General features: G+C 40.7%; 2 protein-coding genes across 5 annotated transcripts in view; both read right to left on the bottom strand.

Annotated features, from left to right (window-relative positions):
• Positions 1-1,286: 1,286 nt before the first annotated feature.
• The window catches only part of LOC121553487 (adenosine kinase), a 40,536-nt gene continuing 14,885 nt past the window's right edge, over positions 1,287-26,937 (bottom strand). For both annotated transcript variants that reach the window (XM_041866621.1, XM_041866622.1), the window contains exons 3-11: positions 19,979-20,032; positions 13,958-14,036; positions 13,652-13,824; positions 13,381-13,489; positions 7,818-7,988; positions 6,353-6,388; positions 6,159-6,273; positions 2,673-2,762; positions 1,287-2,544 (exon numbers count right to left, since the gene is read on the bottom strand). In XM_041866621.1, the coding sequence (XP_041722555.1) occupies positions 2,420-2,544; positions 2,673-2,762; positions 6,159-6,273; positions 6,353-6,388; positions 7,818-7,988; positions 13,381-13,489; positions 13,652-13,824; positions 13,958-14,036; positions 19,979-20,032 (952 nt within the window). In that variant the 3' untranslated portion in view covers positions 1,287-2,419. The remainder of the gene's footprint in view (positions 2,545-2,672; positions 2,763-6,158; positions 6,274-6,352; positions 6,389-7,817; positions 7,989-13,380; positions 13,490-13,651; positions 13,825-13,957; positions 14,037-19,978; positions 20,033-26,937) is intronic.
• LOC121553486 lies at positions 7,995-12,244 on the bottom strand. Of its 3 annotated transcripts, none has more exons than XM_041866620.2 (3): positions 11,959-12,244; positions 10,856-11,646; positions 7,995-10,352 (listed from the first exon to the last, which is right to left on the bottom strand). In XM_041866620.2, the coding sequence occupies exons 2-3, from the start codon at positions 11,563-11,565 to the stop codon at positions 9,134-9,136; spliced, it is 1,929 nt and encodes a 642-aa protein (XP_041722554.2). In that variant the 5' UTR covers positions 11,566-11,646; positions 11,959-12,244; the 3' UTR covers positions 7,995-9,133. The 3 variants fall into 3 exon arrangements, with proteins under 3 accessions (XP_041722554.2, XP_041722553.2, XP_041722552.2); XM_041866619.2 differs by having other exon boundaries at positions 10,856-11,718; positions 11,983-12,244; XM_041866618.2 differs by having other exon boundaries at positions 10,856-11,479; positions 11,983-12,244.

Here is a 26,937-nt window from a genome sequence, read left to right as displayed (position 1 = left end):
TCTACATTAATGTGGATGTTACCATGATTATGGATAATCCAGAATGAATCGTGGATAATGAGTGAGAAAGTTACAAGTGCACAAATATCATACCCCCAAGACATGCTAACCTCTCACCATTACAATAACAGGGGATGTTAGCATTTGTGCGAATGTAACTTTGTCAGTCATCATTATTCACAATTCATTCAGGATGATCTATAAACATAGTAGCATCCACATTCATGTAGAAGTGTTTAGAAACATTTGATTCTTATTCACAAATACTTACCTTTTTACTACTAATACACGTAAGTGAATTTGTCCCAATACTTTGGAACAGATTTCTGAAATTAAAATGACTTGGAGCTGATTGGCTGGTGTTTTTACAGACTTTTATGTCCAGAAAACTTGGGGGGCCAAATAAAATCACCAGTTGGGGAGTAGAGAGAGATGGAATCAGTAGGCGCTGTAACCAAGAGAGGTGGTTGTTTTAAGGGGAAGCGGTACAGTGACCAAAAAGTTCTGACTCACTGAGGGTGCGTGCCCCTGTGAGTGCATATCGATTCTGTGTGTGTATCAGACAAGTTCTTGGTGCACTGTGTGATGGGTCAGTGACGCTGGTCCTGGGATACATGATGATCGAGTGAGGGCACTGGTCGACGCTATTGAGCATGTATGACAGCAACATTACGTTCTGCCCAATCGAGGCTTCCTGAAACAACTGAGAGACCTGGATATAAAACTACAGGAGGACATACTAAGATACTGACACACACACATCCATCCATCCATCCATCAGTAGAGAAGCAAACAGGAGATGGGACTATAACAACATGAATGGAAGTAGAAACTATAATACAGTATATACTCTGTCTGAATGCTCACTGGTTGTATTTTCAACCCCATTCTTTTTTTAAATGTGTGTATTGCCATAATGTTAAGTTATTACACAGTAAATACACTATTACAAATCAACCATATTGTCTTGATGTTAATAGACTGACTGGTGAAAGCAATATGGTGATGGCTCCTATCAATAACAATGTGTTCTCAATTTACCTGGTGAAATTAAGACAAAAATACATTTGTTAATTAAATATCCTTTGTATTTTGAGGTCAGCATTTGGGTTAGCAGCTCATATCGAGGATCCGTAGGATCCTTTCCTGAATCATAACAGTAATTTTATGAAAGAATTAACACTAGCCAGTGTCACTGGACAGTGAGTGAAGTATTCTGTGAAAACACTGATGCAAGTAGAAGCAGCAAGTCACCATACCACACAAATGACACACACAGACTCCAGGAGGTTCAAATCAATGATTTCAACAACCATACACATGAGAGGAGAGGTGCTTACTTCTGCCCTAAGCCTCACACCCCCTGCAGACCAAGTTCCCCATTTACAAAGGTTCCCCTTTTACAAACTAAACATTTGCACAAAGGTTTCTAGAGTGTTATGAGACAATTATAAACAGCCTGTTATAACATTGTGTTTTAGACCAACTGAAATGTGTTTATTAGCCAATATCACAGGCTACACCTGCATCATGTTAAAATTACAATTATTTAAATAGGAATATTTTGTAAAACAGCCATAAAAATCACTTCAGACTCAAGAGGCTTTGACACGTTTACAAAGTGTACAGAGAACTTTACACGTTTACTGTGCGCTTTAAGGTTAAGGAATCCGTTTGGCTTTACAGCAACACTGGCCTGCAACAACACTTCTCCGCTTCAATAAGCCTCCAGTCACAATCAAACATCAATCACAATGACACTGCCTATCTCATTTCTAAGTGTAGTCTTCTTAATATCTCTGATAGAGCTGCTTTCCTAGAGATTATCTTCAACCTTCTCAAAAGAAACATCCTCCATCAAATTACAGTATTCCACCCATCCGTAACTAACCCATTAACCATGCCCCTAACCGGTTACCTAACCCTGACCCACTAACTTGGCTTTAGCTCGGTCTCCAAGGAGAAGACTGGACAGCAGTTAGTTTCCAGCAGCAACCTGCTGTGTGTGTAAACATGACAGTTTACTGAGAGGCTGATAGTTAACTGTGAATCGGGCAGTATTAAGTGAGTACCATCAGTCTAACTGAGTGTACTGAGGGCAGTAGACTTCAGCAGAGTCATTAGGGAGGGCATTTGAAGATCAGTATAAACAGATACTGCTGTATCGGGCAGTGTGGCCTGAGAGCGTCCCCTAGTGGAGGACAAGAAGAACAGGCACAGAAGTCTGGTTGCAGAAAGACAAGTGAAGGAGGGATGAAAGCAATGATAGATATATGGATGGATCGAATTAAAGCATGGATGGATGGTTGGAGAAAAAAAAAAGGACGGGAGACCTGGTTTCGTTAAGTTGGAAGGTAAGGGTCAGAGGTAAGGGTGGATGGGTTAGGGGTAAGAGGTCAGCAATTAAGGTTAGAGGTAATCAGTGGAAGTCTGGTTTTTCGGGGAAGGTGCATCCTGCTCGTCTGATGATGGTGTTGGCAGCGTAGTGTCCTGCTTTCACACACTGTTCCAACTCCTTGTCCTGGACCAACTCTGACAGGAATCCTGCATGACACACACACACACACTGATTCAACTTTCTCAAGGACCAGACAGATATCCCTACAGAAAGCCACCCAAAACTTTCATGCACATAGATAAACACATAAATAAAGACACTCAGGGACATGTACCTCCTACAAAGGCATCTCCGGCTCCATTTGTGTCCACAATGTCCTTCTGATCAATCTTCAGCACTGGGAACGTCTCCACCTTGTCACCTCCTTCACACACACACACACACACCCCTTTTACACTCATACCCGTATACGGCTTGAAAATAGCAGATTTGGGCACTAATAAGCGCCTAAATTGGAATGTAGTGGCTGTAGAGTAACATGCTATACATGACGTCAGAACTCTGGCTCTGCGCTTCACAGCGCTGTACAGATATATGATCTTAATTTGAGCCATTTGCTGCAACAGGAAAATATTCCTGCAGCAACAGGAAATGTGAATTATTATGAGTATTATAATTAATGGATATTTTTTGTATGGGGTTAATAAATTTTCTGTTTGGGCGAATCAAGTCTAACATTTTAAAGTGGAAATAAACTTCAAAAGACGTTTTAAACCTCTAATACACTACAAGTATGCATTTCCTGCTGTGCAGGAAAATTCGCAGCAACAAAAGAGTGATCAAATTAAGATCCTACATCTGTATGGGTTTTGACTGACGGCCGTTCTGAACTTAAGCATTGTGCGCAATTTCTTTTGTTGTCAGTGAGGGAAATGCTGTAAATTGCGATGACTCAATGTATTTTGAAAGATGAGACGTTGAGAATAAGAGGATTACAATAAATACTGCTTTGATGTGATACAAGCAAGCCAAACACCTGTGACTCAAACTCATGTCATATACAGTGTCAATGTTTATGATCAATGTTTGATGTACAGTTACATGATGATATGGCTTCATACTCTGGGTTGTTCTGAACAGAATGAGCCCATGTTTGTTTATTGTGAAGAAAATTCACTGCGGCACACGCACCTCAATGCACTCATGAATCCTTTCTATGAGCACCAATTACAATCTGTTTCTCTGAATTGCCTTGTGAAAGCCTAACACTGTAAGATCATATTTTATAACTTAGCTAGTAATGTTGGCAATAGAACAAGCTTTCAAATCATACCCACCTGACCCAGATTGTGATTTATAATCGACCGTTTTGGGATTGCGTAAACAACAACAGTTATTGTTTGATGGCTGGGTTGCAGGGCTGTGTTCCAAACAAAACAATTACTTAAGTGTGTTTGCTCTAGTTCCTCAACGGCACAGGTAGGAGAGCTCAAAAAAGTACCTTATAGTTGAAGACTCTTCTACACCGGCTCCGACGCTCGTCAGATGTGGCAGGGCTTGCAAACTATTATAGACTACAAAGGGAAGCACAGCCACGAGCTGCCCAGTGACAGGAGCCTACCAGACGAGCTAAACTACTTCTATGCTCGCTTCGAGGCAAGTAACACTGAAACATGCATGAGAGCATCAGCTGTTCCGGATTACTGTGTGATCACACTCTCCGCAGCCGATGTGAGTAAGACCTTTAAACAGCTCAACATTCACAAGGCCGCAGGGCCAGACGGATTACCAGGACGTGTACTCCGAGCATGCACTGACATTTTCAACCTTTCCCTGTCTGAGTCTGTAATACCAACATGTTTCAAGCAGACCACCATAGTCCCTATGCCTAAGAACACTAAGGTAATCTGCCTAAATGACTACCGACCCGTAGCACTCACGTCTGTAGCCATGAAGTGCTTTGAAAGGCTTGTCATGGCTCACATCAACACCATTATCCCAGAAACCCTAGACCCATCCAATTTGCATATCGCCCCAACAGATCCACAGATGATGCAATCTCTATTGCGCTCCACACTGCCCTTTCATACCTGGACAAAAGGAACACCTATGTGAGAATACTATTCATTGACTACAGCTCAGCGTTCAACACCATAGTGCCCTCAAAGCTCATTACTAAGCTAAGGACCCTGGGACTAAACACCTCCCTCTGCAACTGGATCCTGGACTTCCTGACGGGCCGCCCCCAGGTGGTAAGGGTAGGTAACAACACATCCGCCATGCTGATCCTCAACACGGGGGCCCCTCAGGGGTGCGTGCTCAGTCCCCTCCTGTACTCCTTGTTCACTCCAGGCACGACTCCAACACCATCATTAAGTTTGCCGATGACACAACAGTGGTAGGCCTGATCACCGACAACGATGAGACAGCCTATAGGGAGGAGGTCAGAGACCTGGCCGTTTGGTGCCAGGACAACAACCTCTCCCTCAACGTGATCAAGACAAAGGAGATGATTGTGGACTACAGGAAAAAGAAGAGGACCGAGCACGCCACCGATTCTCATCGACGGGGCTGTAGTGGAGCAGGTTGAGAGCTTGAAGTTCCTTGGTGTCCACATCACAAACAAACTACCATGGTCCAAGCACACCAAGACAGTCGTGAAGAGGGCACGACAAAGCCTATTCCCCCTCAGGAGACTGAAAAGATTTGGCATGGGTCCTCAGATCCTCAAAAGGTTCTACAGCTGCACCATCGAGAACATCCTGACTGGTTGCATCATTGCCTGGTAATGGCAACTGCTCGACCTCCGACCGCAAGGCACTACAGAGGGTAGTGCGTACGTACGGCCCAGTACATCACTGGGGCCAAGCTTCCTGCCATCCAGGACCTCTATACCAGGCGGTGTCAGAGGAAGGCCCTACAAATGGTCAAAGACTCCAGCCACCCTAGTCATAGACTGTTCTCTCCGCTACCGCACGGCAAGCGGTACCGTAGCGCCAAGTCTAGGTCCAAGAGGTTTAATGCAAATTAATTACTTAAAAATCATACAATGTGATTTTCTGGATTTTTGATTCCGTCTCTCACAGTTGAAGTGTACCTATGATAAAAATTACAGACCTCTACATGCTTTGTAAGTAGGAAAACCTGCAAAATCGGCAGTGTATCAAATACTTGTTCTCCCCACTGTATATATATATATATATATATTTTTTTTTGTATTCTTTCTTAAAACTGCATTGTTGGTTAAGGGCTTGTAAGTAAGCATTTCACTGTAAGGTCTACACCTGTTGTATTCGGCGCATGTGACAAATACATTTTGATTTTATTTTATTAAAAGTGCATTGAATTTGCTTAGGAACTGCACACACTTTGGAGATGTGAGACACCAGTTAGTCCTCTCACTCAAACCCTTGTAATTTTTTTGTCTTATGTTGCACTTACCCCACATTTTCCAGGAATAGTTTTATGTTACTGAATCAGTATTTTCAGAATTCATTATCAACAAATGTGGCGAAAAGTACAGTAAATGTAAAATGCACATAAAATCAAAAGTGTAATGTTTGGATTCAGTCTTGTGAACTGTTGTGTACTCACCTTTGGTCTAATAATTTCCCCATTATCTCCAAAATGTTCCCGTTCAATTGCAACCATGGTTATGCATATGCTTTTCATATTTATTGTGTAAGAAACATTTAAATGTAGCCCTATACATATAGGCCAATTCCCACGAGTTGCTGAAGGCAGGCTAGTTTCTGCACTCATATCAGTGTGCGAGTGTCAGCGTGTGTGCCTGTCAACGTGTGTGTATATGTGTAGTTACCATTGGTCATGATGGTTCCGTCCTTCCCCTGAGTAAAGACAACAATTCTCGGTCTCTTCTTGTTGACTTTGGGAAGAGCCTGGGCCTTCTTAGCAATCTCCTCGATGTCCTCAGTCTACAAACACACATCGTAGTCACAAACAAGCTATTCTAATATACAAGAGTGTTTGTGTTTGAAATCGCAGTCCACTCACCTGAAAGCCTTGCTCTTTTGAAAACGTAGCCGCCTCCTGAAAAACAGAAATGTCCCATTAGTCTCCGTATACACGGAGTGTACAAAACATTAGGAACACCTGCTCTTTTCATGACATAACTTTCACCTGGTCAGTCTATGATCCCTTATTGATGTCCCCTGTTAAATGCCACTTCATATCAGTGTAGGTGAAGGGGAGGAGACAGGTTAAAGAAGGAATTTTAACCCTTGAGACATGGTTTGTTTATGTGTGCCATTCAGAGGGTGAAGGGGCAAGACAAAAGATTTAAGTGCCTTTGAAAGGGGTATGTGTTACGAGAATTTCTATCCCAATGTTTCAAAAATGAACTTATTACTCAGTCTGTATCCCAGAGGTTGTAAATCTCTAATAATCAGACCAAGCAGCCCAGCATACAATCATCAGGCTTTATTAATGAGAACGTTCTAAAACAAAATGGTCGTACAATATTTTTATATGCACACGTCAGAGGAAAAATCCCACCCCTCTTTAGGCGGGCTGTAGTTTTCCACTGGAAAACTGCTCTCCTGACCATCAGGTCACACACACACACACACACACACACACACACACACACACACACACACACTCTTCCAAGCCTAACAGTTTCTCTCCTCCCTATATTCCTCAGTTATCACCGTTCTCACAATATTCTGCACCATGTTTAACAGTTCTCCTTCTTCTTCACCGTCCGGTCTAACTCCTACTCACATTGCTAAATAGTAACACAATGTCATAATCTTTACTGGTCCTACACTCACACATTACCAGGTAGTAGATTCTAACACATCTCACACAGTTTCAGAGTATAATAATTAGTCACTACTAAGAAAGTACTAATCATACTTAAAACAAGAACATTTCACAACTAACTTAAGGGTGGAACATTTAGTCATTACTTTTAACCTGTATATATTTTAATTTCTATATCAGTATGGTAGTAGGTGCCGGGCGCACCGGTTTGAGTGTGTCAAGAACTGCAACGCTACTGGGTTTTTCAGGCTCAACAGTTTCCTGTGTGTATCAAGAATGGTCCACCACCCAAAGGACATCCAGCCAACTTGACACAACTGTGGGACGCATTGGAGTCAACATGGGCCAGCATTCCTGTGGAACGCTTTCAACACCTTGTAGAGTCCATGCCCCGACGAATTGAGGCTGTTCTGAGGGCAAAAGGAAGGTGTTCCTAATGTTTTGTACATTCAGTGTATTTCGCCATATCGTTCTACCTCGTTTGCCTGTCGGTCTCTCTCCATCGTCCTCTCGCTCCCTATCTGTCTGCCTGTGTCTGTCACCCTTTCTCTGCCTATTTGCCCATTGCTCCCTTTCTTTCCGTCACTCTCTCCCTGTCACACTCTCACTTTACCCATCTGTTTGTCTGTCTCTCTCTCTAGAAGGACCTAGATACCGGATAAATGAGTGAATGAGGGTGTGTGTGTGTGTGTACCGTCTCGTTGCCGAACAGCACGTCCACGTACGGCATGACCTCCATGAGGCCGTCTTTGAAGAACTGGGAGATGAAGGGAGCGGAGAGGTTCAGAGTGAACAGCTTGTTATTCTCAGACGCGTGTTTGGCCACTTTCAGTATGGACTCCAGAGACACTGTCAGGAAGAAACCCTACAGAGAAGATAATAAAGCCTGTTATCACTGCTACACAGCCTGTTGTAATCAATGCTACTAAACCTGTTATAATCAATTCTACACAGCCTGTTATAATCAATGCTACACAGCATGTAATAATGTTACAGAGCATGTTATAAACAATGCTACACAGTATGTTATAATCCATACAACTAAACCTGTTATAATCCATGCTACTAAACCTGTTATAATCCATGCAACTAAACCTGTTATAATCCATGCTACTAAACCTGTTATAATCCATGCAACTAAACCTGTTATAATCCATGCAACTAAACCTGTTATAATCCATGCAACTAAACCTGTTATAATCCATGCTACTAAGCTTGTTATAATCCATGCTACTAAACCTGTTATAATCCATGCTAATAAACCTGTTATAATCCATGCTAATAAACCTGTTATAATCCATGCTACTAAACCTGTTATAATCCATGCTACTAAACCTGTTATAATCCATGCTACTAAACCTGTTATAATCCATGCTACTAAACCTGTTATAATCCATGCTAATAAACCTGTTAAAATCCATGCAACTAAACCTGTTATAATCCATGCAACTAAACATGTTATAATCCATGCAACTAAACCTGTTATAATCCATGCTAATAAACCTGTTATAATCCATGCTACTAAACCTGTTATAATCCATGCTACTAAACATGTTATAATCCATGCTACTAAACTTGTTATAATCCATGCTACTAAACCTGTTATAATCCATGCTAATAAACCTGTTATAATCCATGCTACTAAACCTGTTATAATCCATGCTACTAAACCTGTTATAATCCATGCTAATAAACCTGTTATAATCCATGCTACTAAACCTGTTATAATCCATGCAACTAAACCTGTTATAATCCATGCTACTAAACCTGTTATAATCCATGCTAATAAACCTGTTATAATCCATGCTACTAAACCTGTTATAATCCATGCAACTAAACCTGTTATAATCCATGCAACTAAACCTGTTATAATCCATGCAACTAAACCTGTTATAATCCATGCAACTAAACCTGTTATAATCCATGCAACTAAACCTGTTATAATCCATGCTAATAAACCTGTTATAATCCATGCAACTAAACCTGTTATAATCCATGCTACTAAACCTGTTAAATCCATGCTACTAAACCTGTTATAATCCATGCAACTAAGCCTGTTATAATCCATGCAACTAAACCTGTTATAATCCATGCTACTAAACCTGTTATAATCCATGCTACTAAACCTGTTATAATCCATGCTAATAAACCTGTTATAATCCATGCTACTAAACCTGTTATAATCCATGCAACTAAACCTGTTATAATCCATGCTACTAAACCTGTTATAATCCATGCTACTAAACCTGTTATAATCCATGCTACTAAACCTGTTATAATCCATGCAACTAAACCTGTTATAAACCATGCAACTAAACCTGTTATAATCCATGCTACTAAACCTGTTAAATCCATGCTACTAAACCTGTTATAATCCATGCAACTAAACCTGTTATAATCCATGCAACTAAGCCTGTTATAATCCATGCTACTAAACCTGTTATAATCCATGCTACTAAACCTGTTATAATCCATGCAACTAAACCTGTTATAATCCATGCTACTAAACCTGTTATAATCCATGCTACTAAACCTGTTATAATCCATGCTACTAAACCTGTTATAATCCATGCAACTAAACCTGTTATAATCCATGCTACTAAACCTGTTATAATCCATGCTAATAAACCTGTTATAATCCATGCAACTAAACCTGTTATAATCCATGCAACTAAACCTGTTGTAATCCATGCTAATAAACCTGCTGTAATCCATGCTACTAAACCTGTTATAATCCATGCTAATAAACCTGCTATAATCCATGCTACTAAGCCTGTTATAATCCATGCTAATAAACCTGTTATAATCCATGCTAATAAACCTGTTATAATCCATGCAACTAAACCTGTTATAATCCATGCTACTAAACCTGTTATAATCCATGCAACTAAACCTGTTATAATCCATGCAACTAAACCTGTTATAATCCATGCAACTAAACCTGTTATAATCCATGCTACTAAGCCTGTTATAATCCATGCTAATAAACCTGTTATAATCCATGCTAATAAACCTGTTATAATCCATGCAACTAAACCTGTTATAATCCATGCTACTAAACCTGTTATAATCCATGCAACTAAACCTGTTATAATCCATGCTAATAAACCTGTTATAATCCATGCTACTAAACCTGTTATAATCCATGCTAATAAACCTGTTATAATCCATTCTAATAAACCTGTTATAATCCATGCTAATAAACCTGTTATAATCCATGCAACTAAACCTGTTATAATCCATGCTACTAAACCTGCTATAATCCATGCTACTAAACCTGTTATAATCCATGCTAATAAACCTGTTATAATCCATGCTACTAAACCTGTTATAATCCATGCACTAAACCTGTTATAATCCATACAACTAAACCTGCTATAATCCATGCTACTAAACCTGTTATAATCCATGCTAATAAACCTGTTATAATCCATGCTACTAAACCTGTTATAATCCATGCAACTAAACCTGTTATAATCCATACAACTAAACCTGCTATAATCCATGCTACTAAACCTGTTATAATCCATGCTACTAAACCTGTTATAATCCATGCTACTAAACCTGTTATAATCCATGCTACTAAACCTGCTATAATCCATGCTACTAAGCCTGTTATAATCCATGCTACTAAGCATGTTATAATAAATTATTCACAGCCTGTTACAATCAATGCTGCACAGCCTTTTATAATCAATGCTACACAGTATGTTATAATCCATGCTACTAAACCTGTTATAATCCATGCAACTAAACCTGTTGTAATCCATGCTAATAAACCTGCTGTAATCCATGCTACTAAACCTGTTATAATCCATGCTAATAAACCTGCTATAATCCATGCTACTAAGCCTGTTATAATCCATGCTAATAAACCTGTTATAATTCATGCTAATAAACCTGTTATAATCCATGCTAATAAACCTGTTATAATCCATGCAACTAAACCTGTTATAATCCATGCTACTAAACCTGTTATAATCCATGCAACTAAACCTGTTATAATCCATGCAACTAAACCTGTTATAATCCATGCAACTAAACCTGTTATAATCCATGCTACTAAACCTGTTATAATCCATGCTAATAAACCTGTTATAATCCATGCTAATAAACCTGTTATAATCCATGCAACTAAACCTGTTATAATCCATGCTACTAAACCTGTTATAATCCATGCAACTAAACCTGTTATAATCCATGCTAATAAACCTGCTGTAATCCATGCTACTAAACCTGTTATAATCCATGCTAATAAACCTGTTATAATCCATTCTAATAAACCTGTTATAATCCATGCTAATAAACCTGTTATAATCCATGCAACTAAACCTGTTATAATCCATGCTACTAAACCTGCTATAATCCATGCTACTAAACCTGTTATAATCCATGCTAATAAACCTGTTATAATCCATGCTACTAAACCTGTTATAATCCATGCACTAAACCTGTTATAATCCATACAACTAAACCTGCTATAATCCATGCTACTAAACCTGTTATAATCCATGCTAATAAACCTGTTATAATCCATGCTACTAAACCTGTTATAATCCATGCAACTAAACCTGTTATAATCCATACAACTAAACCTGCTATAATCCATGCTACTAAACCTGTTATAATCCATGCTACTAAACCTGTTATAATCCATGCTACTAAACCTGTTATAATCCATGCTACTAAACCTGCTATAATCCATGCTACTAAGCCTGTTATAATCCATGCTACTAAGCATGTTATAATAAATTATTCACAGCCTGTTACAATCAATGCTGCACAGCCTTTTATAATCAATGCTACACAGTATGTTATAATCCATGCTACTAAACCTGTTATAATCCATGCAACTAAACCTGCTATAATCCATGCTACTAAACCTGTTATAATCCATGCTACTAAACCTGTTATAATCCATGCTAATAAACCTGCTATAATCCATGCTACTAAGCCTGTTATAATCCATGCTACTAAGCATGTTATAATAAATTATTCACAGCCTGTTATAATCAATGCTACACAGTATGTTATAATCAATGCTAGTAAGCCTGTTATAATCAATGCTACTCAGTGTATATGTACACTACCAGTCAAAAGTTTGAACACACCTACTCATTCGAGGGTTTTTCTTTATTTTTATTTTTTACATTGTAGAATAATAGTGAAGACATCAAAACTATGAAATAACACAATCATGGCAATAACAGCTCAAATAAGCAACGAGAAATGACAGTCCATCATTACTTTAAGACATGAAGGTCTGTCAATACGGAAAATGTCAAGAACTTTTAAAGTTTCTTCAAGTGCAGTCGCAAAAACCATCAAGCGCTATGATGAAACTGTCTCTCATGAGGACCGCCACAGGAATGGAAGACCCACAGTTACCTCTGCTGCAGAGCATAAGTTTATTAGAGTTACCAGCCTCAGAAATTGCAGCCCAAATAAATGCTTCACAGAGTTCAAGTCACAGACACATCTCAACATCAACTGTTCAGAGGGGACTGTGTGAACCGGCCATTAGACCGGTGGAAATGTGTCCTTTGGTCTGGAGTCTAAATTTGAAATGTTTGGTTCCAACCGCTGTGTCTTTGTGAGACGCGGTGTGGGTGAACGGATGATCTCTGCATGTTTAGTTCCCACCGTAAAGCATGGAGGAGGAGGTGTTATGCTTCTGGGGTGCTTTGCTGGTGACACTGTCTGTGATTTATTTAGAATTCAAGGCACACTTAACCAGCATGGCTACCACAGCATTCTGCAGCAATACGCCATCCCATCTGGTTTGGGCTTAGTGGGACTATCATTTGTTTTTCAACAGGACAATGACCCAACACACCTCCAGGCTGTGTAAGGGCTATTTTAGAAGAAGGAGAGTGATGGAGTGCTGCATCAGATGACCTGGCCTCCACAATCCCCCAACCTCAAACCAATTGAGATGGTTTGGGATGAGTTGGACGGCAGAGTGAAGGAAAAGCAGCCAACAAGTGCTCAGCATATGTAGGAACTCCTTCAAGACTGTTGGAAAAGCATTCCAGGTGAAGCTGGTTGAGAGAATGCCAAGAGTGTGCAAAGCTGTCATCAAGGCAAAGGATGGCTATTGTTTGGTTACTACATGATTCCATATGGGTTAATTCATAGTTTTGATGTCTTCACTATTATTCTACAATGTAGAAAATAGTAAAAATAAAGAAAAACCCTTGAATGAGTAGGTGTGTCCAAACTTTTGACTGGTAGTGTATGTGGTCTTTGTTACTCACAGCAATATAGTAGACTTTGGCTTTCTCCACCAGTTTCCAGTTCTCCTTCAAGTCCAGATGTTTGTCCTTCTTATAACAGTTAGCTGCCGCTAGGTTAGCTACCAGAGACCTGATACAGGGAACAAAAGAAAGATTGCAGTTGATGAGAGGGACACTTTGGCGTTCGATGGAGTGGAATCTTGACCTGTTGTCCTTGGAGTGTGTGTGTATATTATGAGTGAGAAAGTGTGTGTATGTGTGTATTATGAGAGCGAGAGAATGTCGTGTTTACCTGTTGTCCCCGGTGATGCATGCGGCGCAGGTCCCTGTAGGCTTCTCTGTCTGCTCATAGTAGTGGGCGTCCACGTGGGCCTCCTCTGACTTCTGTTTCAGAATCTCCCCAAACTTATCCTCCCCGATACAGCCGAAGAACGTACACACTTTGTGGGGATCCTGGATCATCCACTGGAGAGGAGTGGGTGTGTGTTAGAGTAGTTTAGAGTGTGTGGTGTGTGTCAGTGTGTGTGAATGAAACATACATTTCGGAGAAGGTACTGTGGGATAGTGTAATGACTAAATGTGTGTGTGTGTGTCATACCTGGGCGATTTTTATAGAGTTCTGTGTAGCTCCTCCGGCATGGTACTCTACTTTAAACTTTTTGACAATCTCTTCAAACCTACAACACACATGCACGTACAATGTTTAAGACAACAGGGAAAAGTTTGTTATATGGTTTCAAGCTTTACTACGATTCAGTACATATGGTTTGAGAAACATTATATTTTCTTCTGAGACAGAGCTAAAGACCGTTATGGCCCAAGTTACATGTTCTGTTCTCTATACTTAGCAGCCTTATCACCTTCTGATAACACACACAGACCGACAGATGGAATGAGAGAGAGAGTGAGAGGGGATGGTAGAGGGGGAGAGAGGGAGGTGTTTGCGTGCGTGCATGTGCTGGTCCGCGTGTGTATGTATGTAAGGGGGGGGTGGGGGGGTGGAATGCATGTTAAACAGACTAAAATAGGGCTGGCCCAGCAGATCACATCGCCAAGGAGGTGAGGCTGAGATTTTGCGAGACTGTTTGCGCCATTGGCTTAGAGAGACGCAGAGGAGTGAATCAGAGGCCTTCGCCCTCCAGCACAGCTATTTCCCAACCTTAGTGGTTTGTTTACTGCCCAGTCTGTCTGCTGACTCAACTAGAGCAGGGTGGTTGTTGGCTAACAGAACAGCTGAGGTCAGTATTGGTCACAACTCAAACATCTGGACAGGAATGGGCTGGGGGGAAGGGGGACAGCACACCTAGGACACAGCTCAAACACCTACACATGGGGTCCGTTCAGTATGACACAAAGTTACAGAACGTTCAGATAGAAATGAGTTGTGTAGAGCAGATATGATTGTCTGACAAGTAGAATAAATCAACTAATTTATATCTGCAACGTCCTGAATGTTACACTTCTTAGTCTCAATACGCCTCCTGCAGTGAGACGTTTCTCCTCGACCAATGGGAATGCCTGGATTAGAGCGGAGGGAAACTCCCAAGGCTACAACAAACTGAGACTGTTGCCTTTTACACACCTCTCTCTGCTCCTTCAGTCTGGACATGCTCCAGATATAATAACTATGTACATATTTTCTGGGGCAGTATGAATCAAGTCTCAGAGTAAGGGCTTTTCCCACATAGTTTTGAGCTATAGCTCTATTTATTTATTTTTGGTCCGGTTGGTTTCATATTGCCAAATGTCAAACAAACTAAAATTCCTAAACAAAAACCACGTGTCCATGCAAGTCATTTGCTTATTGGACATAAATGCTCACGTTAAATCCATCTATGAGCATCATGAAGCATCACTTGTGTGTTCCAATCTTCATAATACTTTCGCTTTGGTCTTCCAACAACATGCGGGAGGAAACTGAGCAATAACCACTCCAACTGCAATGTGAATAGGCTATTCAGTAACCTATATCCCCATTATAGCCCCTGTCTCCCCTAATCGGATACACTCATAAATGCGCTGCTACTCACAATGTTTCAGAGATGTCAAGTTATGATGCTGCATGCATTTTGCAACCAATCATACTGCGCAACTCTGGTTCTTTTCCTGTGTTTGGACCTGACTGCGTTCTCACCTGCAGCGAATCACGGTGCGTTGTTTAGTGCGCTCCCGAGTGCGATAGTGTTCACACCAGTCCAACCAAACCGAACTAGAGGGGAAACGCACTACAGTTGTAAAAAAACGCTCCAAACCAATTCGACGTGAAAGTCCCCTAAGAATGCTGATCTAGGATCAGGTTCCCCGTGTCCATGTAATCATATTAATTGTGATTGAATTGGCAAAAATCTGCATTCCTTCTCTGAGACACTTAGTTAATAGGTCGTTATCAATAACATTTCACAATAAGGTGCAGTGTTCAATTTGCCTGCTGTTGGGCAAGGAGAACCCCAGCTACGCTAAAACTATTGACAACTGCGTGTCGTTTTCAAGGGATTGTTAAATAAATGTTAAATATTTAGTTGGAATATCATCACCTCTTGAAGAGCATAGTCAGAACTACAATTTTCCAATTATTCCATGCAAAACAATTGCACTGAGGTAAAGACAGTTTCAGGTTGGATATTCGCGCATTCAAACCTCAATAGCTTTCATACCACTTGAGCCAGACTCCAAATAAGTGTCATGATGTTGGAATAATTGCGCACAACATTTATTTTCATGTTATGGACATTACTTTGCTTTCCAAAGCTAATAAACATGTGGAAATTTGAGCAGCATTCCATATTCCTAGTTGAATTAGTTAAGGAGCGTAAACAAAATACAAACTTTTTTTACATTCGAATTTCAATAGCTCCTTGGTCATGTGACCTACTGACCTCAAACAAGGTTCAGAATGTACACTCATTGGACCTACACATTGCACACCCTTTAGTTTGTCCATTTTCATCTCACACATTTTTACATGAATTTTTTTAACTTTCTAATTTCAATAGCTCTCTGGTCATGTGACCCACAACCCTCAAACTGCTGTCAGAATATCCACTGACAAGCCTTATATATTGCACACCACCTGAGATGAAAATGGACGAAGGGTGTGCAATATATAAGGCTTGTCAGTGGATATTCTGACAGCAGTTTGAGGGTTGTAGGTCACATGACCAGAGAGCAATTGAAATTCGAAACAATGAAAAACATAGACGAATTCATGTAACATCACCTGAGAGGAAAATGGACAAACAAAAGGTTGTGCAATATATAAGGCTAGTGAGTGGATGTTCTGAAAGTAGTTTCAGGGTTGTAGATCACATGACCAAGGAGCTATTGAAATTGGAAACAATGAAAAACATAGACAAATTCATGTAAAATCACCTGAAAGGAAAATGGACAAACAAAAGGTTGTGCTACATACAGTGAAGGAAAAAAGTATTTGATCCCCTGCTGATTTTGTACGTTTGCCGACTGACAAAGAAATTATCAGTCTATAATTTTAATGGTAGGTTTATTTGAACAGGGAGAGAAAGAATAACAAAAAAATCCAGAAAAACGCATGTCAAAAATGTTATAAATTGATTTGCATTTTAATGAGGGATATAAGTAGTTGACCCCCTATCAATCAGAAAGATTTCTGGCTCCCAGGTGTCTTTTATACAGGTAACGAGCTGAGATTAGGAGCACACTCTTAAAGGGAGTGCTCCTAATCTCATCTTGTTACCTGTATAAAAGACACCTGTCCACAGAAGCAATCAATCAATCAGATTCCAAACTCTCCACCACGGCCAAGACCAAAGAGCTCTCCAGGGATGTCAGGGACAAGATTGTAGACCTACACAAGGCTGGAATGGGCTACAAGACCATCGCCAAGCAGCTTGGTGAGAAGGTGACAACAGTTGGTGCGATTATTCGCAAATGGAAGAAACACAAAAAAACTGTCAATCTCCCTCGGCCTGGGGCTCCATGCAAGATCTCACCTCGTGGAGTTGCAATGATCATGAGAACGGTGAGGAATCAGCCCAGAACTACACAGGAGGATCTTGTCAATGATCACAAGGCAGCTGGGACCATAGTCACCAAGAAAACAATTGGTAACACACTACGCCGTGAAGGACTGAAATCCTGCAGCGCCCGCAAGGTCCCCCTGCTCAAGAAAGCACATATACAGGCCCGTCTGAAGTTTGCCAATGAACATCTGAACGATTCAGAGGAGAACTGGGTGAAAGTGTTGTGGTCAGATGAGACCAAAATGGAGCTCTTTGGCATCAACTCAACTCGCCGTGTTTGGAGGAGGAGGAATAATGCCTATGACCCCAAGAACACCATCCCCACCGTCAAACATGGAGGTGGAAACATTATGCTTTGGGGGTGTTTTTCTTCTAAGGGGACAGGACAACTTCACCGCATCAAAGGGACGATGGACGGGGCCATGTACCGTCAAATCTTGGGTGAGAACCTTCTTCCCTCAGCCAGTGCATTGAAAATTGATCGTGGATGGGTATTCCAGCATGACAATGACCCAAAACACATGGCCAAGGCAACAAAGGAGTGGCTCAAGAAGAAGCACATTAAGGTCCTGGAGTGGCCTAGCCAGTCTCCAGACCTTAATCCCATAGAAAATCTGTGGAGGGAGCTGAAGGTTCGAGTTGCCAAACGTCAGCCTCGAAACTTTAATGACTTGGAGAAGATCTGCAAAGAGGAGTGGGACAAAATCCCTCCTGAGATGTGTGCAAATCTGGTGGCCAACTACAAGAAACGTCTGACCTCTGTGATTGCCAACAAGGGTTTTGCCATAAAGTACTAAGTCATGTTTTGCAGAGGGGTCAAATACTTATTTCCCTCATTAAAATGCAAATCAATTTATAACATTTTTCACATGCGTTTTTCTGGATTATTTTGTTGTTATTCTGTCTCTCACTGTTCAAATAAACCTACCATTAAAATTATAGACTGATCATTTCTTTGTCAGTGGGCAAACGTACAAAATCAGCAGGGGATCAAATACTTTTTTCCCCTCACTGTATAAGGCTACTCAGTGGATATTCTGAAAGTAGTTTGAGGGGTGTAGATCATATGACTAAGGAGCTATTGAAATGTGAAACTTGTAAAAATTATTGTAAAATCTCATGAGATGCAAATGGACATACAAAAGGATGTGCAATGTGTAGGCCATTATGAACCTTGTTTTTGGTGTGTGGGTCACATGACCAAGGCGCTATTGAATTTCAAAAATTAAAACAAATAATTTAAAATAGTGCGAGATGTAAATCAACAAAAAAAAGTTTGTGCAATATGTCTCTCTGCCATCGGGTTAGCTAGAACCAGTTTTGAAAGTTTTAATCGTTAAAAAGCTATTGAAATGTGAAAATGTTGATTTGTCACCATGTTGACGTCCCTAACTGCTGTTGGTGGACGTAAGGAAAACTACAGGCGAATATCCGTTGAATATCCAACCTGAATCTGTCTTTACCTCGGTAACAATTGCACACATGTAGCTCTATCGTCAGAGTTATACAGCAAGTAACTGCATGCTTTCATGATCAGTACATATCAATTGATCATGTAATTTCAGATACGTGAGGGTAGCCTCAAGATATCAGCCACCATTCATTTGATATTTCAGTGATATAAAATAAAAGTGATCTATACCTGACAAGCATGAGTGGTTTAGGTTAATTTTCCATCCTTTGTGGGCTCTGCCTGTCAAGCAGCAGAAGGGCGCATTTGCCGATGTACTGTTAGCTGATAATGTTTACTTTGCAAGCTAACGGTAGAAACGTTGTATAGTTGGCTAAACATAGTGGTAAGTAGAACAAATGTACTTTTTCTCTAACCAACTTGGACCACGTCAAATTAGCTAGCTAGCTAATAACAGATCACGTCAATATAGTTAACAAGCTAACTTTCAGGAAATAAACTAGATGGCTATATCCAAATATTGTTTGATTTGCTTGCCATCTATAATGGTGATGACAGTAGTCCGACTGACAACTTTGCCAGGACGAGAACTTGGCGATGTCAAGCTCTTTCCAAAAGCCTAATATCTGATGAAGCAAGCTAAATGACACGTTGTTTGCTTAGCTAGCTAGCTACATGCCAAATTATTCTCCCAACGCCTTGAGAAGTGCTCAATGTTTTAGGGTACCACATTCATATGATATACGGATCTGAATACAACCTTGGTTGTATCCTACTGAACCTTGGGAAAACCTTCCACTCTGCTGTCTTCTTATCTCTCTGTGATTAAATGTAGACTTTCTTTCTCTAACCGCTTTGGCCCGGAGGGAGGGGGAGGTTAGGCCTCTTGCTCTTCTATTGGCTAGTTCTGAACCTCCTGCCCCATCATTGGCTAGACTCGTCCTGGTGAATTCTAGAACGTGTCTGTTCTGTCCAGCCCACTCCAGGAAAGAGAACAGCTCAGTGTGTGAATTTACGGACCCTGCATGTGTGCGTGCGTGTCTGAACAGTGACCACACAGCGCACCTACAGTCAATCAGGAGTCTAAAATGGAAAAACACTTCTTCATGCAACAGAGAAACAAGGCAAATGTGAGGCTACTGAGACTAGATTAACCTCGGATGATGTTGAATGATTGTTTGAATTAATGGAAGTGGTAGGAGGTACCCACAATGCTTTGTGCTTGTCCTCTGCCAGGATCTGGTCGTTGGGCTTCAGACCATACCTGAGAGAGAGAGAGGAGAGAGAGCATGAGATTATCTGATTATATACATATGTGCACACCGAGATGATTAAAACCCACTCCACTTTAATCAGGATCAAGTGGATTACTTTACACCACAGCTCTCTCTGGATTTATCAGCTTTGTTTGTTTGTGTGTGTGTGTGTTGAATGTGAGTGTAGACTACTATTATTGTTCCCTAAAACCAAAGAATGTTCAAGGTTTGGTCCTATTCTATAGTTCTAATCCATTGTTTACGTAAGTGGTCTGAGACAGACTGGTCTCTGGGCTGTAATCTAGCAGAGCCCTTTGATCCGCTCCCACTACTAAACACTAATTAAACCTAACTAACCCAACTAAACTTTATCCGAACCCCACTAACCCTTAACGTGCTCTCACTACATACAGCTACTACCCCAACATAGGAGCTACACTAGGGCATCGAGGAGCGTCTCACGCTCTGCAAAAGCTACAGGTCTAGTGTAGCAGGTCAGTAACCCCCACTGCTTCAGTCCAGATAAATTTCCCCTTTTCTCGTCCCTCCTCTCTTCATTTGGTGACATACAACTTCATAGCACTGTGACATGATGGGACAGGCTAGAGGAGTGACACACACACACAATCTGATCTCTTACTATGGCCATCTCTGTGCCAGCCTGCTAGCTATATCTCACACATACATGTGACATCTCTGTGCCCATGCCAGCCAAGACCCCACTGTCAGGACAGGAGTGAGGGAGGGTGAAGAGAGGGCGAGATGGGTTAGGAGTAGGGGAGAGTGGTGAGAAATGAGGCCAGGGAAATAGTTTGGCCTTGGACGGTGGAATGATTGGACTGTCAGCCCTACGTGTCAGTACAGGACACTTCCTGCCACGCACAATGAGTGGAGCACTGGGGCGTGGTCTCAGTCAGGGTTGACTGGGTCAGTGGTAGCTAGCAGGGCTCAACTGAGGCAGAGCATGTAGCTTTAGTGAGCCGAAGGGTTCTTGTTCCAAACTTCCAGTTAGTTTCTGTTTATTCAGTTTTACAATATAGCATTTCCAAAACTGCCCAAAAAAGGTCTGTGTAACATGTAGGCTAACTGTTTCTAACGTTTTGTTTACTAAGAAAATATATTTCAGGGAAGGGGCCACCTACTGCAGTTTGTGCCCTTCAGGATGGATAATCTGCTACCCTACTCAGTGGCTGACCAGTGCCGCTTCCAGCCACTCAGGTGCGCGTCCGAAAGGTTGGGAATTAATATAACAGACAGCAACAACATGCGGGAGGAAATGCAATAACCGCTGATTGCTGTGAATAGGGGAGACCCCGTCTGGTTGTCACAGTACTTAGCCTATTCCTCCCAATCTAGAGTGCTTTGTAGCCAAATAATTGTAAGATATAAATGTGTGACTTCTTTGCAAGAGGTTATCTACCTGGTCAATTCATGTTAGCATCTCAAAACATTGAGATGAGGGGAATTTCTGTTTTTATAGGTGGTGGAAGTAAAGAAATTAGGCATGTCTTGGTATTTTCATTGTTTGAATTATTGGAGGCTATCCATGAACAATTATGTTTGTTGAAAAAAGCAAAGGGAGAGCTATATTTCAAACCTATTTCCGAAATGCTAGGTCAAGCCATGTAGAAATTATAGCATCATAGTTAGCCTTTATGCTTAATTCGGAATGGTTATATAAAAAGTAATACTAACAAAGTATAAACTGTTGAATAATGAATATTGTTCAATCAAAATAAATTGCCTGATTAGTGTTAGACTCTGTTGGCTACATTCATTTCAAGTGGACAGTGTGATTGGTAGGTTTAAAGGAATAATCCACTCAAACTATCTAGTGGTATTTTTTTAATTAGTCCACTGTTGATACAATCCCAAAATGTTTTGCAAGTCAGCAGTCAAGTTTTCAAGATATAGGGTTTTCAAGAAGCAAAGTTTCACTTGCCACAGTATCATGATAAAGCAAAATGTATCATCATGATGAAAAACACAGTGAAAATGAAAATCCTATATCTTGAAAACTTGACTGATGACATGCAAAACATTTTGGGACTGTATCAACAGTGGACTAATGAAAAGAATACCTAAAGATAGTTTGAGTGGATTATTCCTTTAACACTAGAACCGCCAAGATGGTCAATCTGACCATTTTCAATTTAGTAATTTCAATAAAAACCTTTCACCTACCCGTCCCTGACTTTTCCTCAATATGTGTATTACACTATAGGAGTACTTTGAGATAAATATCATAAAAGACAAAAACTCAAAATAGCCATGACATGACCGTATGCATATTGAACAGTAGAATAGCAGGGCCTCGAAGAGTAAAAATAGCAGCCAGCCCCTCTTCATGCCAATGACACGTCTTTTGGATGTCAGCATTCTAACAGTCTAATAAATATATGCTATTGGAAAAAATAATCATTTGGTTGGGTTTATAAAGGTCTTAGGTAACATTAGAATACAGAAACATTTATATTTGAAATAACAACTTTTTCATTACGTTACTATAGGCTGGCTATATGTAAAAACAAAAACACTAAAAACACAGAATTTCAAGTGTCAAATACATTTTATTTGTGGAGTGCCTTTGTTACAACTATGAAACCAAAAAAATATACGTTGGAACACAGTAAAAGCTTCTTTTTATAACAAAACAAATAAAAATACCCAAACCACCAAGACGCACGGTCAGCAAGAGGCGCAGTCAATGAAGAAAATATCAGTAGCCTAAACATCAGTATAAGCGCCAAGTGTGCGTGTGAATAGTGAAAATCAGCACAAACGTTATAATGGATTTATAATGAATTTAAGTGTCCATATGACAGGTCAAAATAGTACATTATTGTCAGTTATTGGACACATTATTTGTGGCTTCGCTCATGCTTACATTATGGTGTGCGTCTTCACGCAACAGTTGGATCTCATTCAGCTGTTATCCCTTGTCCTAACAGTCACCACACAAATCTTTGTCACTTTCACTTGCTTGCAACACTTCCCACAAACAAGTCGCTTGCAGCTGAAACAGGTGTCGCGGGTTCTGTTCTGTGTGCATCTGCCCACCTGGCAGTTTCTCCTCCCCGGGAGCTGTGTGCAATTATGCTTGCGCAATGGCTCGCGTGGAATCTTTGCTGCTGCCTTGGCCCTCATGTCTCTCATGTAGCCCGTGTGCCAGACTCATGATGAAGTCTCTCCTGCTCATGGTTTTGTTCAATTACTGCTTGAACAACACATGTGCGTTGATAGCAGCCAAGTCAAGCAGGTTGTAGAACACAGCAACAAGCCAGCGGCGAGTTCCACCTTTCACCGAGTACAGTCGTCTGATCCAAAACATCCACACCGACCTATGGAACAAAATAAAAAAAGGTGAGGATAATTTTCTCATAGGAAAAACAACACGTTTGATACAGAAGAGCATTGCATAAGTGTATCTATATATGGCAATGTGTATTATGTAATAGTGACATACCTTCGTTTGTTGTAGTGTGTAATAGTCTCCAGTTTTCTCTTTGCTGTGTCCCGATCAATGGCAACTGTCAACTGTCGGATGCATGGCGCTCATGACACAGACGTTTTTTCTTGCCTTGCATTGGTAAAGTGTGAGTGTTGTCTTCAGCACTGTTGTGGAGAACAGCACCACTGTTATTGAGAACTGCTACTGTGCAGTTGCCTTATTTTGCGTAAAGGGAGGGAGCTCCCATCTATTTTGTACATGGTGCCGGCCAGGCTTGTTTTCTTTGCGAGCAACTTGTTCGCCAATGACAGTGAAGTGAAGAAATTGTCCATGGTGACATTTCTCCCCTTGCCAATGTAAGGTTCCACAAGCATCTTCACCACATTAGCCGACACTCGATCAACTGCTGTCTGATATGGATCTTTTCCCAGATATGGAAAGCCATTCAGCATGATTCAGAATAATCATCAGAGATCCATTTCTTCCCTGCCATCAAAGTAGTTTTCATTCAGATCTTGTAGTAACGCTAACGCAGCATGTCCATCCATTAGTCTTGGTCTTGTCATTGTAAATTACACACGCTCTCACTGTGTAGCCTACTCCAAGTAGGCCTAGAGTAGACTAATAAGACTGCTTGGATTCGGTGGACTGATATAGGGTATATACTGTTTTGAGATTATACTTTAAAAAGATTAATACAGTAGAATGGCCCACCCTGTTCTTCATTCACAATTAGTGCTGACATAATTGTATTTATCTGTGCTTAGTAGCAGGCTATGGCTGTGTCATGCCAATGAAATCAACTTGTTCATTTAGCAGACATCACAGGCTATGCCCTACCAGTCAACACATATTTTACAGTAAGAATATAATGGAATATAACAGAAGAAAATTGAAATGATATTTTTCCCAAAAGGCTATATTGCTGATTGTCACCTGTACTCACATGGGCATGGATCCGTGGTTATTCTAGGAAAAAGTTATATTTTGAAACAGAGACCATCAGCACAATTTGTAGAGTTGTTTGGCAAAAATAGGTTCATTAGAAACCTTGGAATATTCTCTTTCCAATAGGGTATAGCAATCAAAATGTCTGGCCTGCATGGACCTCTGTAGGATATGGAAGAAGTGCTATTTGGTAAGCTCTGTTCCCTTCTTAGTCAATGTATGCTGCGCTGGTCATCAGTCTCTTCATTCTCAATTTGATAATTGATAATATTGTCACCAGGGTTGGAAATGAATACCCGCCAAATGCGGGTAGATTTTGTCATTGGCAGGTAAAAATGTATATTTCACCAGCCACGTTGGTCATACAGTTTCCACCTCCATGTTTGACGGTGGGGATGGTGTTCTTGGGGTCATAGGCAGCATTCCTCCTCCAAACACGGCGTGTTGAGGTGATGCCAAAGAGCTCGATTTTGGTCTCATCTGACCACAACACTTTCACCCAGTTCTCCTCTGAATCATTCAGATGTTCATTGGCAAACTTCAGACGGGCATGTATATGTGCTTTCTTGAGCAGGGTGACCTTGCGGGCGCTGCAGGATTGCAGGATTTCAGTCCTTCACCGCGTAGTGTGTTACCAATTGTTTTCTTGGTGACTATGGTCCCAGCTGCCTTGAGATCATTGACAAGATCCTCCTGTGTAGTTCTGGGCTGATTCCTCACCGTTCTCATGATCATTGCAACTCCACGAGGTGAGAGGCCGCAGGAGATTGACAGTTATTTTGTGTTTCTTCCATTTGCACTCCCTTTAAGAGTGTGCTCCTAATCTCAGCTCGTTACCTGTATAAAAGACACCTGGGAGCCAGAAATCTTTCTGATTGAGAGGGGGTCAAATACTTATTTCCCTCATTAAAATGCAAATCAATTTATAACATTGTTGACATGCGTTTTTCTGGATTTTGTTGTTGTTATTCTGTCTCTCACTGTTCAAATAAACCTACCATTAAAATTATAGACTGATCATTTCTTTGTCAGTGGGTAAACTTACAAAATCAGCAGGGGATCAAATACTTTTTTCCCCTCACTGTTTTGGTTTTGTACACAAGCTTCAAAACAGCTGAAAAAAACAATATTTTTGGTTATGGAAAATATATTTCACAGCGATTTAGATGGTACATTGATTCTCTACACTATAATTGCTTTTTTTGTCACAAACTGAAATTAGGCAAATTATTAGAATTTTAGCAACCAGGAAATAGTGGAGCGATTTCTGCTTAGTGCATCTTTAAAAGACACAGGTCACAAAAATTAAATGAAAGTAAGCAATATACCCCATTACAACTGAGCAAGAGGACAAACACAGTGTCTAGTTTGAGAAACAGGCGCCTTACAGGTCCTCAACTGGCAGCTTCATTTAATAGTACCCGCATAACACCAGTCTCAACGTCAACAGTGAAGAGGCGACTCCGGGATGCTGACCTTCTAGACAGAGTTGCAAAGAAAAAGCCATATCTCAGACTGCCCATCTTAACCTTTTCTTTTTATTGGCCAGTCTGAGATATGGCCTTCACTGCGCCGGAGTCGCCTCTTCACTGTTGACGTTGCAAGGAAATACCAGATGGCCAAACCCTCCCCTAACAGTGGACGACGCAGGGCCAGTTGTGCGCCACTTCATGGGTCTCCCGGTCACGGCTGGCTGTGACACAGCCTGGGATCGAACCCTTGGCTGTAGTGACGCCTCAAGCACTGCGATGCAGTGCCTTAGACCGCTGCGCCACTCGGGAGAGCACCCCATTACTTCTTACTAGTAATACATTTATTGTTTTTGAAACATTAGAAAGCATGCTCATCGGTTTGTGTGTGATATTTTGTGTAATTATGGCGAAACATATATTTTGTTTGGTGAAAAATCTGAGTGGCTGGTAGATTTTTTAAATCTACCTGCCACAGTGGCTTGTGGACCAAAACGTTCATTTCCGACCCTGATTGTCACCCATCAGACTTTTGTCAATTTATTCTGGTCTTTAGGCCACATCTATTATTATTATTATGGGTAGGCAACTGTTGTCTTACAGTCAGAAAATACACTATCATCTTATTTTAGTATTTACAGTCTATGCGCTTCTGGATAAATCAATACATTTTCTGACTGATTACAATTTAGATTTGGTGTCCTGAGGTTGCTCATGACCTATTTTAACATAATAAATGCATTAATTTTGCAATTTATTATAGAAAATTTACACAATTGAAACATTAACGGTCAGAATGACTGTCATGGCCATTCTAGTAGTTATGGAATTCCGGCGCTCCCAGTGTTAAGAACTCCATTTTAGAATAATCTATGATAAAAGGGTGCCCATTTCAACCAAAGACCTTGGTCTTTCTATTAATATATAGGCCTACTGGTGTTGAGAAATACATAAAATGTTTTAGAGAAATCAAGTTATGTGCATTTCATTAAATGCTTGGTTGTTTTCCTGTGTTTGGTCCGGGCTGTGTTCTGACCTGCAGCGA

Source organism: Coregonus clupeaformis, chromosome 27, assembly GCF_020615455.1.
Source record: "Coregonus clupeaformis isolate EN_2021a chromosome 27, ASM2061545v1, whole genome shotgun sequence".
Lineage (NCBI taxonomy): Eukaryota > Metazoa > Chordata > Actinopteri > Salmoniformes > Salmonidae > Coregonus > Coregonus clupeaformis.
This window is presented reverse-complemented; position numbering and strand designations above follow the sequence as displayed.